Genomic DNA, 13,564 nt, shown 5'->3' with positions numbered 1-13,564 from the left:
CAACCCCCAATAACACCAAGAAAAACAACATGGCCCGTAATTCGAATTTCAAATTCCAATTAACTACTTAATCCTAGCTTTAATTAAGATTAATGAGGTGTTATTACCTCCTAATTAAGCTTTGAATTGATTGGGAGAGGCTCATCTCCATATTTGTCCTGAAACGCTTCTTTTGTGGATCTAATATAAGAAAGAAGTGGGGATCGAGAGAAAAAAAAATCAGAGAGAGAATCAAGAAAGAAGTCAGAGAGAGCCAGAGAGTTTCTTTGACACACTCAGCCTTCTAATTTATTCTCTCCCAACTCAAAGCCACAATTCTGAAGCCCAAAGTCAGGACTTTTTCGGTTTTGAAATTGACCTCATCAAAACTTTGATAAGCTTCACCAGACCCCAAAACCTAACTTACAATCAAGATCTCACCTCCCCGCGACCTCCAACCTAACCCTAGACCAAACCCGAGCCACTTTTGGTCTACATCATACCTAGATCTGTTCTCAGGGGAATCCAATGCTTGGAGAAGGTTCATGGGATTCAAACAAAGCTTCTACAACCACTCAATCAAGGCCCACCTCTTGGGCAAAGGTATAGACTCGAAACTCCTACTTTTGCCTTGGTTTTGTACCTTTATGAAGAGAATGAACATTGCATGTCCACTTAGCCGTATGGATAGGTGCGTTTAACCTAGATGATGTTGTAGGAACAAACCTCATTCAATTTAGTAAGTATCGAGAGAGATCATAGCGGTTTAAGGTGGACGGTTCTTGGGTTAGAAGATAACCCGATTTTGTCCATTTTTTTGTGTTTGTACTCAACAGCGAAGATCAAATCAGACGGTGGATCGAGTCTACTTAGCAGATGAAACTGCTGGTTGACGGGTCGTTCACGTGGAAAGCACAATCAGTAGAGGTCCACCGCATAGCATTTTCGGAGTTTTGTGGTGTTATTTGCACTGACAATGGTGTTATTCCTGGTGTTATCAGCGCATTAATCCACCTCGTAGTCTTTCGTAGTCACGCGGTGTTACTTACACTATACATTGGTGTTATTCCGGTATTATCGTGGTGTTGCCTCGGTGTTTTTTGTCGTGGAATCGTGTTATGTCGATGTTATTACGGTTTTTATTTGAGTTGTACTACGGGGTTATTGAGGCAGAACTGCAAAGACAAGTGGCGGTCGAGGTGGATAGCGCAGCAAATGGCGAAGCAATGCGTGGAGTTTGGAGCTGTCGATGATGCGGTAACGCCGACGTGGTTAAGTAGATAAATAGTGTTTTTTCTAATTTAATTATATACTAGAAAACTTTGAAAAATCATATCTTGACATAGAAAATTCAGAAAAATAAAATAAAAATACACTTGTGTTCAATAAATAGAGACGAATTCAATGAGCATAAAATAAAAATTAATTAATTTATATTTAATTTTAAATTAATTAAATACCACAGAGCTCAATTTAATAATAAAAATTTGGATTTTGGTCATCATGGCTTGAAAATTTCAGGGCTTATTCCTCATGAGCCTAGGGAGGTTTTCTAATTTTCCAAAATCAGAGCACCACTAGCATCAAAAGCCCTAATTTTCCATGAACTTCATCCCTGTTTAATTGGAATAATTCATAAAAAGTAAAATCAAAAAAATTAAAAATCAAACTTGGGGAGTTCACTGAAGTCAAAGGTGCTTAAGGTAAAACGGGAGTGAATTTAAATTTAAAAAAACACATTTTCTTAGATATTTTCCCATTAAAAATAATTAAAATAATAAGAAAAATATGATTATATTCCAAAATGTCATAAAGTTGACTCTACTCAGAGACAGCAGCTTTGAGGTGCTCCCATAAATTTTGAAGACACATAAAAATATATTTTGAGTACTTCAACATTTTTTTCTATACTTTGTAAATTATTGAAAAAAATAATTCTAAAAAATCAAAAATATATAAAATTGAATTCTCCAAGTTTGCCAAAGTCAGAGTCAAGGAAAAATAAAAATTGGATTTTCAAAATAAAAATATATTTTTATTTATTTATTCACCCAAATCAATTAAAAAACCATAAAATTTGAAATACATTTCAAAAAATCACAAAATCACCCTAGGTGGTCCTCCGACTTCTAGAAACATCCCAAAATTTTTCTAAGGACAAAAAATATTGGTCGAGCCATCAAACTAATTATCATTGGAAATTCACAATTTTGAGCTCAAATAATTACAGAGAATAAATAAATGTCAGAAAATTACAATTTCACTTCTAATGTCTTAATTAGTGCATGAGTAAGAGGTCAGTGAAATTTCATGATCTTTTAAATTAAAATACAAGAGTTATATAAGTGTAAACCCTAGAGGTATAATAGTAATTTTGAAACTTTACACATTAGACCTAATTTTTAAGGTAAACCAGAGGGGAGGGAATTAAATTGTGATATTTAGCTTACTGAGCTGACTAAAACATGAAAGGTAGTTAAGGTAGCAATTCACTCAATATTTTCTAAAAAAGGACAAAATGGTAATTATTTAAATTGTTGGCAATAAGAAGAAATGAGAACTCCAGTGATTCATGATTAGGGGGGATGAGCTTCAAGATCAATTAATTACTGATTTAAAACCCCCTAACCAGTGGTCAAACAAGATCTAATTTTTCAATGTCAATTAAACATAATTTACAAGGCTTTTCAAAAATTACAAGTTGACCCATAATTCTTAAGAACTTGGTGGTGAATTAGGTCTGATCTTAATACACTTGAGGAATAGTTAAAAAGGAAAATATAAGTGAACATGAAGCATCTGAAAACACTATAAGTTCAAACTTAATCGAAAGGTAGGAGTGTATAAGCTCCTCAAATAATAGGGGCATAATCTTCGGGGTTGTTCACTCTCATAACTCTTAAGCTAAGCATTTGCCTTAATCATGGGTTAATCAGGATCATACTGAGCACAGTAAAAACATATAAGATTCCTAACATGACTAGGTTGATTAACTCAACAACTTAGCGGAGCTAGATGAACTTAAAACGGTCCAGAGGATTCTAATGTTGTTCAAGGCCCCCTGAACACCTTTGTAAGTTTTGTGGATATTTTAGAGGACATCTAGGCTTGCTAAGATTTGTCGAGGTAAGTCATCCTCAAAACATAACAATCATTAAATTCACACAAAAAAATGAAAACCTTAATGATCCGCCAAGATATGATTTGAGCCCTCCGCTTGAACTTAACCGACGGTAAAACCCAATGTTCTGGGGTCTGAGCTTGAAAATTACACTCGAATCCTTCTGACAATTGAAGACATTAAATCACATATATGAATCATCAAACGGGGTCATAAGTTGGATGGTTTGGGGTTTAAGGGCAATGATGTGAAACGCTTATGGTGTTAAAACTGGGATAATAGAATAGTAGCTCCTGACCCGAAAACCTACGAGTAGGATGCAGGACCGATGTTACAATTCACCAACACTTGATAAGAAGTTGCATCTTGCTTTCCCAGGTTATTGATAATTCTAACCTGATCAAGGTGATTAACTTGTGGACAATCTATTTTGACGAAATATTCACATATGACATTACAAACAAAAAAAAAATTTCTCATAATACTACTACTTTCGACTGATAAGTAAAAATTCAACTCTATAAGTTTGACAAATCAAGAATTTTGGATGTCATCCTATACAAGTCCATTTGTTAATCACTTTGATCAGGTTAGGAGTTACCCTCCTTCGACTGCTTTATTGGTAGCTTCTACTCGGGGTTGGATGGGACAAAGCACACAGATTGCCTTTTGTTGCCTTACAGATATCCCTCGAAAATTATAAGTAACCTGAATTCTTATGGTTCGCTCTGATCTTTCATATGTGTGTCACTTTATTTTTTAGTTATGCATGTGTTCATGTCTTTCATGTTTAAACAATTCTTTGTAGCACTTATTCGTTTTTCTTATAATACTACCCTCTTGCAGCAGCTGCAAGAATCACAGGTACTCACGTTTACTACAATTTTTTTTACTACGTGTTACTATGTTTTACTGTTTTTTACTTTCAAGGCTTGCAAAGCCCCCAGAGTAGAGAAGAGTAGGATGCCAGTTTAAGAGAACCCTACGGCATATCATGAGAATCAATATTAATTGTGTGTTCACATATAAAACCCTAAACCTGAAGTCACTACGTTACAGAGCTTGGAGCAAACTTTATTAGCAGCACGACGAATCAACAAACAACATGAACCGGATCTACCTCAGCAAAACTCTCATTAGACTTAAGCAACTTAAACCCATAAAATTTCGAGGTTATTCGTCTAGCATGACGTAAATCCTTACACTATCTTCTGCAAGAATGACAGGTACTCACGTTTACTTCAATTTTTTTTTCTATGCGTTACTATGTTTTACTGTTTTTTACTTTCAAGGCTTGCAAGGCCCCCAGAGTAGAGAACAGTAGGACGTCGGTTTAAGAGAAACCCTACGACAGATCATGAGACTCAATATTTATTGCGTGTTCACATATAAAACCTTAAACCTGAAGCCACTACGTTACAGATCTTGGAGCAAACTTTATTAGCAGCACGACGAATCAACACACAACATGAACCGGATCTACCTCAGCAAAACTCTCCTTAGACTTAAACAACTTAAACCCATAAGATTTCAAGTTATTCGTCTACCACGACGTAAATCCTCACACCATCATTGGGCTTATACACAATCATGTTGTGTAGTATAAATTCTAATTTCCTTTAAAGGTCATCGTTCAGTACAATGTAAACCCTCCAATCTTCGTAGGTTACTTGCATAATAGGGTATAATACAATTGTAAACCCGACATAATAAATTGGTAAGAGTGAACATTTAAATAATATCATCTCTGAAATATGCAGTCAAACGATAGGATGGTTTGGGAAACCACTGAGATTCTCCTCAGGATCTGTGACGTCCTCTACTCCCTCCTTTTTTGGACTCCTAAACAACTGCTCCCATTTGATCTTTTCCAACTTGATTTTCCATATCCAACCTTGAAAAGTCAACTTTAAAGTTTTGAAGACAAAATTACTAATCTTAATCGAGAGTTTACTCGAGTGACTTCTTCGATCGCTTGAGGTGTAATTAACTATAGGGGTTTGCACTTATAGAGAACTTAAAACTCAGGTAAAATAAAACTTATTTGATCGTTATATTAGGAGAGGGAACTTGTTGATCCCATATAAAGGTTTCGCAGACCAAATAGTTGTCATAAATTATTTAATTTATATAATCGAACTCACTGTCAAGTAGTATGTCTATCTCTCGAGATGGTGTATTACTTATGGTTTGCCCTTATAGAAAACTTGGAACCCAGGTAAAATAAAATTTATCTAATCACTAAGTAAGAAAACTTGTCGGCCACATATAAAGGTTTCATAAACAAAACAGATGTCATAAATTATTTAGTTTGTACAATCGAATTCACTGTCAAGTAGTATGTCTATCTCTCGGGATGGTTTATTACTTGTGGTGTTGTGTTCGAATATTGAAACTATCAGATGTATGGGATCTGCTCGGTCTCATATTTTTTAAAATCAAAATTTCATATATATATATTAAATAAAATCATTTTCAAAAAAAACTGACAGAAATCATGAATAATATTGGAAGGAAACTTTAAGGAGTTAAAGTTAGAGATTGGATTTGCACACCATCTGTTAAAACTGTGAGAATTGGGGAAAACTATGGAATTAGCACAATTTACTGAAAATAAAAATGCAATGAAACGGACTAAAAAGAACAATATTGTTGGATCGTCAAATCGAAATGCTATCGCCATGATGATACCAAAAAAACTCAAATAATGTGATTTTAGAGAGAGGCTCCACAAAATATGAATAATGGGTCATGACCGGGAGCGACATTCAAATCCCTTATAAAAACGGAGATTCAAGAGAAGTGAGCCAACGGACCATATTTTCAATGTGACGAGAAGTTTATCCTAGAATATCGTTGCAAGGATCGAAATTTATAGGTTCTCATAGTGTTTAATAAAGAGGATGAGGGAGATGAAGAAAGAGAGGAGGTTGTGGTGGGGGAGGAACGCCCTAACTTGGAAATGGCATAAGTCTCATTGAACTCGATGGTGGGGTTAACATCGAACCACACTATAAAACTTTAGAGACAAATTAGGGAGCAAGATGTGGTGGTGTTGGTAGATAGTACCCCACAACTTCATTTCCACTCAAGTAGTAGAGCAATTAGGGCTTGAGATGATTGACGAAGAAAGCTTTCGAGTAATGATGAGGAAGAGACAAGTGGAGAAGAGTAGGGGAGTTTGTAAATGATTGATTTTGACACAGTAGAGTATTTAGATGGCGGATATTTTTCTTCCCTTGGACCTAGGGAACACTGATATAACATTTAGGTATGACATGGTTACAATCCTTAGGGCAGCTTATGGTGAATTGGAAACTCCTGACATGGAGTGCCAGGAGAGAGATAAGAAGGTAGTGCTTCACCGACCTTGGTGACACTTAAGACTATGGTTAGGGCAATTCGATCTGTTAAGACTATGAGAATTGGGGAAAACTATGGAATTAGCAAATTTTATTGAAAATAAAAATGCAATGAAACGGACTAAAGAGAACAACACTGTTGGATCGTCATATCGAAATGTTATCGCAATGATGATACCAAAAACTCAAATAATGTGATTTTAGAGAGAGGCTCCACAAAATATGAATAATGGATCATGACCGGGAGCGACATTCAAATCCCTTATAAAAACAGAGATTTAAGAGAAGTGAGCCAACGAACCATATTTTCAATGTGATGAGAAGTTTATCCTAGAATATCGTTGCAAGGATCGAAATTTATAGGTTCTCATAGTGTTTAATAAAGAGGATGAGGGAGATGAAGAAAGAGAGGAGGTTGTGGTGGGGGAGGAACGCCCTAACTTGGAAATGGCATAAGTCGCATTGAACTCGATGGTGGGGTTAACATCGAACCACACTATTAAACTTTAGAGACAAATCAGGGAGCAAGATGTGGTGGTGTTGGTAGATAGTACCACACAAATTCATTTCCACTCAAGTAGTAGGCAATTAGGGCTTGAGATGATTGACAAAGAAAGCTTTCGAGTAATGATGAGGACGAGACAGTGGAGAAGAGTAGGGGAGTTTGTAAATGATTGATTTTGACACAGTAGAGTATTTAGATGGCGGAGATTTTTCTTCCCTTGGACCTAGGGAACACTGATGTAATATTAGGTATGACATGGTTACAATCCTTAGGGCAGCCTATGGTGAATTGGAAACTCCTGACATGGAGTGCCAGGAGAGAGATAAGAAGGCAGTGCTTCACCGATCTTGGTGACACTTAAGACTATGGTTAGGGCAATTCCAGACGTAGGGTTGGGATTTTTTATCGAGTTGCATAACATGAAAGAGAAACAATATATGGAGTTTATTGAGATTTCGACACCAATCCAGCAGCTCTTACATTAATTTGAAAAAGTTTTCCAATTACATGTGGATTGCCTCCTTGGAGGGAGCACGAGCATGTAATAGCCCTAAGGGCGAGGCTTTCTCCCATCAATTTGTGCCCATATTGTTACCCCCAAGTGCAGAAAGATAAGATCGAGAGATTGAACTGAGAGATGTTAGAGGTAGGGGTAATACAACCTAGTGTGAGTCATTTCCCTAGCCCGGTCATGCTAATAAAGAAGGATGGGAGTTCGTATTTTTTTGTGGATTATCATTCAACGAATAAGGAATTAGTACGTGATAAATTTTTCATCCCGATGAATAGTGAGCTACTGGACGAGTTGTTTGAGGATGTCATATTTTTCAATGTTTGACTTGAAGTCGGGATTACCATTAGATTCGAATGCGGCCATCGAATGTGCAAAATACAGTTTTTTGAAATCATGAGGGTCGCTATGAATTTAGTGTTATGCCATTCAGGTTCACCAACAATCAGGCTACACTTCAACCACTAATGAACAAGATATCTTAGCCTTTCCTCCGGAAGTTTGTGTTGGTGTTCTTTGACGATAATCTAGTGTAAAGTTGCTCCGTGGAAGACAACATTGATCACTTGAACAATGTGTTGATGGTACTCGGTGAACGCCAACTCTACGCTAACTTGAAAAGGAGTTTCTTAGCCAAACCGAATGTGGAGTACTTCGGACATGTGGAGTCGATTGCAATGTTGTCATAAGAAAAATCAAAGGTGGCAGCTATGGTGAATTAGCCACTAACTAAGACCTTGAAAGAGTTGAGAGGATTTTTCGAACATACACGGTACTAACGAGAGTTTGTGACGGATTACAGATCAATTGTGTGGCTATTAACAGAGCAATTAAAGAAGGATAACTTTCAGTGGGAAAAAGTGACAACCCAGTTTTTCAAAAAAAGGCTATGACGAGCATATATGTGGGGGCATTAACTGACTTCAGTCCATTCATTGTAGATATGGATGGATCAGATTATAGGTTAGGCGCAATCCTCATGAAGTGTCAACGACCCATCGCTTATTTCAGTCAAGTGCAGACTGTGAGAGCCAGACATAAGTCAGTTTATGAGCTAGTGCTTATAGCGATTGTGCTTGTTATTCAGAAATGGAGGCCTTATTTGTTGAGGTGGTGCTTTATAGTATGCACGGATCAACGCAGCCTTAAATTTATGTTAGAACAACGTATGGGACTTAGGGACATCAAAAAAGGTTATCTAAGCTAGTGGGACATGAATTTGAGATTTAATATCACCTAGTATTAGAAAATAATGTCATTGATGCCTTATCACGACGGATGGAGGAACCTCAATTGTTTGCATTATTAATCGCTTTGGTCCATAGGTTAGGAGATCTGGGGACGAGAGTGAGGCAAATGAGAAATTGGGCCAGATATGGTCGATTTTATTGGATGGTGAGAACAGTTATCCCAGTTATTCATTGAATGGCCAACTTTACCAGGGACACTATGCTATTCTAAAAGCCAAGACAGATGTTAAAGTTATTACAAGAGTCTCACAACACCGCTATCGGCGGCATTCAAGAATGCTCAAAACATACTAAAGGACAGCAGCATATTTGCATTGGGTGAAAATGAGAGGATGTGAAGGTAATGGTCTCAAATTGCAATGTGTGTCAACGGTAAAAATATATGGTGTTAGCTCCCATGGTATTGCTACAGCCTCTAGCATTACTAGAGAATGTATGGGAGGTGATGACTATGGATTTCATTAAAGGCTTGCCTCGATCAGAAAAATGATCGGTCATTTTGGTGGCGGTGGATTAGTTGAGCAAGTTCACTCACTTTCTACCTCTACGCCATCCCTACATTGTTGCTTATGTCGTTACTTTCATATAGGAGGTTGTTCTTTTGCATGGGATTCCAAAATCGATAATGTTGCATCGAGATAAATTCTTCTTGAGTCATTTCTAGAGGGATCAACTTAGAATGCAAGGGATCTTATTAAAAAAAAGTACAATGCATCACCCAAAGACTGATGGACAGACTAAAATTGTGAATCGGAGCATGGGGAGCTATTTGTGCTCTTTGCATCTGACACTCCCAAACAATGGGCTAGATGGCTATCTTGAGAAGGGTATTGGTACAACGCATTGGTATCATACAACTTCTCAGGCCACTCCTTTGTGTAAGATCGCAATGCACTCCATTTAGTGTATTGTGGACAAAATCCTATGTTGGTCTCTTGTAGATCAGCACTTAAAAGAAAGACACAAGGTGCTCGGAACATTTATTGAAAGATGAAAAAATTTTGAAGAAATAAACTGGCGGATATCAAAGCGATGGGCAGTTTGTAGTAAAAGATAAGGTTTATCAAAAACTTCAACCCTATCGGCAAAAAACCTTGGCCAACACAGCAATTAAATACTCTCCTTTAATGAGATCACTAAATTGAACCTATATAAATTGTCGCCTTCATCAAAAACTTCAACCCTATTGTTTAAAATTGTCGCCTTCATCAACACTCCGTCCAATGTTCCACATATCATAGTTGAGACGACCTATTGGTGATAATGTGTCATCTTCATCACTTCCCCTAATTTGATTGAAAATATGAAAGTTCTCTTAGCGTCACGTGAGTTAAAAGGGGTACACCATGAATTGATAGATGGGAAAAAGTGATATTAAATGCAAATAGTTGCTTGATTATGATGCCACGCGAAGCCATATAACGTGTTCCAATAATAATTTCCTCTATTGTACCTTGAAGGCAATGTGTCTTATTGGGAGGGGAAGGATGTCAGATCGGCGCCTTCCGCCCGTGCATGATGAGTCTGCCAAATAATTTGAAGACTTATTTTAGGCGCAAAACAAAAAGTCAAATTTAGTCATTTATTAGTTATAATTATTTGGTATGAATAGGACTTAATAAGATTAGTGTTCGGGCATATGATTATTGTTTTGAATCTTAGGGTTAAGGCTTGGGAGAGAATAGCCTACCTATCAAATTGTAGGTCTATCGTTTAATTATTTGAGATTGTGTTGTTTTGTGTCGATGGAGTAAGAAATTTTATTTTGCCCAAATCTCTGTGAAAACTTATCTCGTTCCTATTAGATACTCAAGAATAGCTTAAGCTTATCACACCAACAACCCAAGTTAGTAGGTCACAAGAAACACCCAAGCTCACTAATTGTTATTTTTCTTCAATTTATTATCTATTGCTTAAGGAAGACTAACAGCCCTAGAGATATCATAAGCCATATGAGCAACAAAATTCTATCAAGTAGGAGCTTATCATGAAAGAAGAAATGGAGTCTCTTTAATGGTAGAAAAGCGTTGCAAAAAAATAATGGATAACATATGTTAGGAAAAATAGACAAATTATAAGGTCGGGCTTATTGTATAATAGAGGTTTAGCATTAATGAAGTGCAGACTTTACTAACATATTTTCCCTCGTGTTTAAACTAATTATTTGACCGGAATTAAACATCGTAACAGCATCGACTCTACACCTTGATCATAAGGAAGACATTGTAGCCAGCTTTCCTTTATGATAGCTCAGACGAAAGGTATCGACACGGTGCAAATTAAAGGCTTTTTTGAATCAGAAAAAAGAAAGCAGTATATACAAACTAAACAATAGATTTTAGTGCAACCAAAAATGGATTCATCATAGAATAAATTTTAGCAGATATAATGCTGTTTATTGTTGCTGTATTAGAAGAATAATAAATATTGTATTATTTTATTCTTGTGTGAGAGATGTGTTAATTGCAAGTGTTGGCACTGATTATATCAATGACTCAAGGAGTTAGCTATTAAAGGAATTTTACAAATAGATTTTGGGGAAGCCAAAAATTTTTAAAAATAAGAATGGATTACAACAAGGTATCAAGCACCTTAAATATTTCATATCTACAGTATATGGAAAAGATGTTGGATAATTTTAATATAGCAAAGGTAGAGATTGTAAGTACACTACTAACTAAGCACATCAATTTATCAAAAGAACTAAAGCCAGAAATTAAAGAGAAAAAGGAGCACGGTGCCTTATCCCTCCACATCAATCGACCTAACCTACGGCCAAGCCTCCTCCCTTGGCCTGCACTCTAGCTAAATCCAACAAGCCCAAGTGCCACTAAATCACACAACTTCCCACAGCATCCATCCCTCAAAAATACAAAACTACCATTTCCTACTAGCAGCTCCGGTCGTGCTTCCATCTTCACTTGCTTCTTATGTTGAGTTAACCAAAACACTTTAAAATCATAGCAAATAAATTTCGGAAAACTAATGCAAGGTGACTAAGAAGTAGGAAAGGATGAGAATCCTAACAAAGGTAAAGTTATTGATACAGATGCAATTAAACTAGAACCAATATAAAAAACAAATCTTGACAAAAATGAATGCTGAAAAAGCAATTAAATGGTTGGACAAAGCACAGTTTCGATAATGAAAAAGACGTTCGTCATGGCAACAATAGTGAGTAAATTTTCTAGTGTTATTAGCAGAATCGGCATTTGCAATTGTTATGAGATTGCAATGGAACGCTTGAAAAAAGGAATTGCGGATGAAACCAATTGATGTGAGACCCCTAAGAAACTAACTGTGTTTATCTTTTAATGTTGACATAACAAATCATTGAACGGCAGATAGAAATCAAGATGTCATTTCTGCTCTGGTAATAAAAGGAATCAATGATCTTTGACAATTGAACAATTGAATCCCATGATTAGCATGTTTATACAAAACCCACCAAATCAGAGCACAAACAGACACAAAAGGTCAAGAGAATATTGTCAAGTTTTTTGTTAAATAAGTACCACAGGCTAACCAAATAACAATCTATTGTGCTGGTAGTAAAGTAATGCGGTAATGATTGGTATGCTAACTTATCATAATAAACATAAATAAACTAATAATAGAGCATTAATGTATGTGTGACATAAGCCAAACTGAATCAGAGCTGAAAGTAGTTCAAGTAAAATAAAATAAAAGCACAGTTAGGACACGTACAGCTGACCATCCATTAAAATTTGTACTCTTCAGTATTTGCACTGGCCTGTGATAGAGACATTAAATTTAATCAGAAAAAATTGAAAATTATTCAACGAACAGAATGTACAACTCACGTATCAACTGGGCAAAGCAGCATGCATTCATCTCCATGAGAACTTTGGAACACTCTCCTAATAACACATTCTAGGGGCAGGTCGTTTGTAGCATCAACCTGCATACAATTAGTACCAATGATAATTTTAGAAGATTAGTCACAAATATGATGTCAAATACAAAAAGTTGTTTTAATCATTTTCCCAACCCAGCCTAATAACTTAGAAATAACCAAGTTAAGAGCTGCGGTCAGAAGATATAATAAATGTCTTCTAAATTATACAATAAATCATCATCGCTTATAATAATAAAAAAATCACTAAAAATCACAAAGTACAGTAAACAAAAATCAAATCTAACAAAAGTAAAAACATAGTCTGAAAGTGAAACATTATCACAATCCAACCAACAGGTATTAAATTGAAATAAACAACACAAGAAACAAGGGCCCTGTTTGGGATCGCTTTTAGTTTTTTTTCTATTTTGAAAATAAAAAATAGAAAACAAACTCAAAAATAGTGTTTCCTTATTCGTTTTTTGTTTTCCTTTTAAATTTTATTTTTAAAACACATGACACTTGTTTTCAAAACATCAAAAACACAAAAAAAAATGTGTTTTTTGTTGTTTTAAAAACATATTTTTTGAAGCATTACTTGTGCAAGACTCCGTCGCCCGCTGCCACATTTTGGTTATTGCTGCCCGTCACCTATCGCATCACATCGTAAGCCACACGCCGGCGCCGCCCACCGATCTCACGATGTCGTTGGACGCCGTCGCCGCCGGCCCCCACCAGTAGTCGCTACACTGCGCTCACCCGCTGACTGCCCGATGTCGCCTGCCAAATGCCACCTGCCACCGGCGACTGCCAGTCACTGATTGTCGTTGTCAGCCCCCACTAGCTGTTGTCGTAGGTCGTCAATCGTCGCTGACCACTGTTGTCGTCATCCGCCCCCACCCGCCCAGATGTAAAACTTCATGCTGGGTGGAGCAAATAAGATGTATACATCATGAATAGCAAAACTTAACGTTGGA

The 13,564-nt window shown here is 36.5% G+C and overlaps 1 protein-coding gene across 1 annotated transcript in view; it reads right to left on the bottom strand.

Annotated features, from left to right (window-relative positions):
- LOC110038248 overlaps nucleotides 1–12,650 on the bottom strand; it is a gene marked incomplete at its 5' end in the record, with an annotated part of 81,978 nt that extends 69,328 nt beyond the window's left edge. Inside the window, 2 exons of the mRNA XM_020743017.1 lie at nucleotides 12,437–12,482; nucleotides 12,553–12,650. Of these exons, the coding sequence (XP_020598676.1) occupies nucleotides 12,437–12,482; nucleotides 12,553–12,650 (144 nt within the window). The remainder of the gene's footprint in view (nucleotides 1–12,436; nucleotides 12,483–12,552) is intronic.
- Nucleotides 12,651–13,564: the final 914 nt, after the last annotated feature.

Source organism: Phalaenopsis equestris, unplaced genomic scaffold, assembly GCF_001263595.1.
Source record: "Phalaenopsis equestris unplaced genomic scaffold, ASM126359v1 Scaffold232308, whole genome shotgun sequence".
NCBI classification, from domain to species: domain Eukaryota; kingdom Viridiplantae; phylum Streptophyta; class Magnoliopsida; order Asparagales; family Orchidaceae; genus Phalaenopsis; species Phalaenopsis equestris.
Note: the sequence above shows the minus strand (reverse complement) of the source record. Positions and strands in the feature narration are given on the sequence as shown.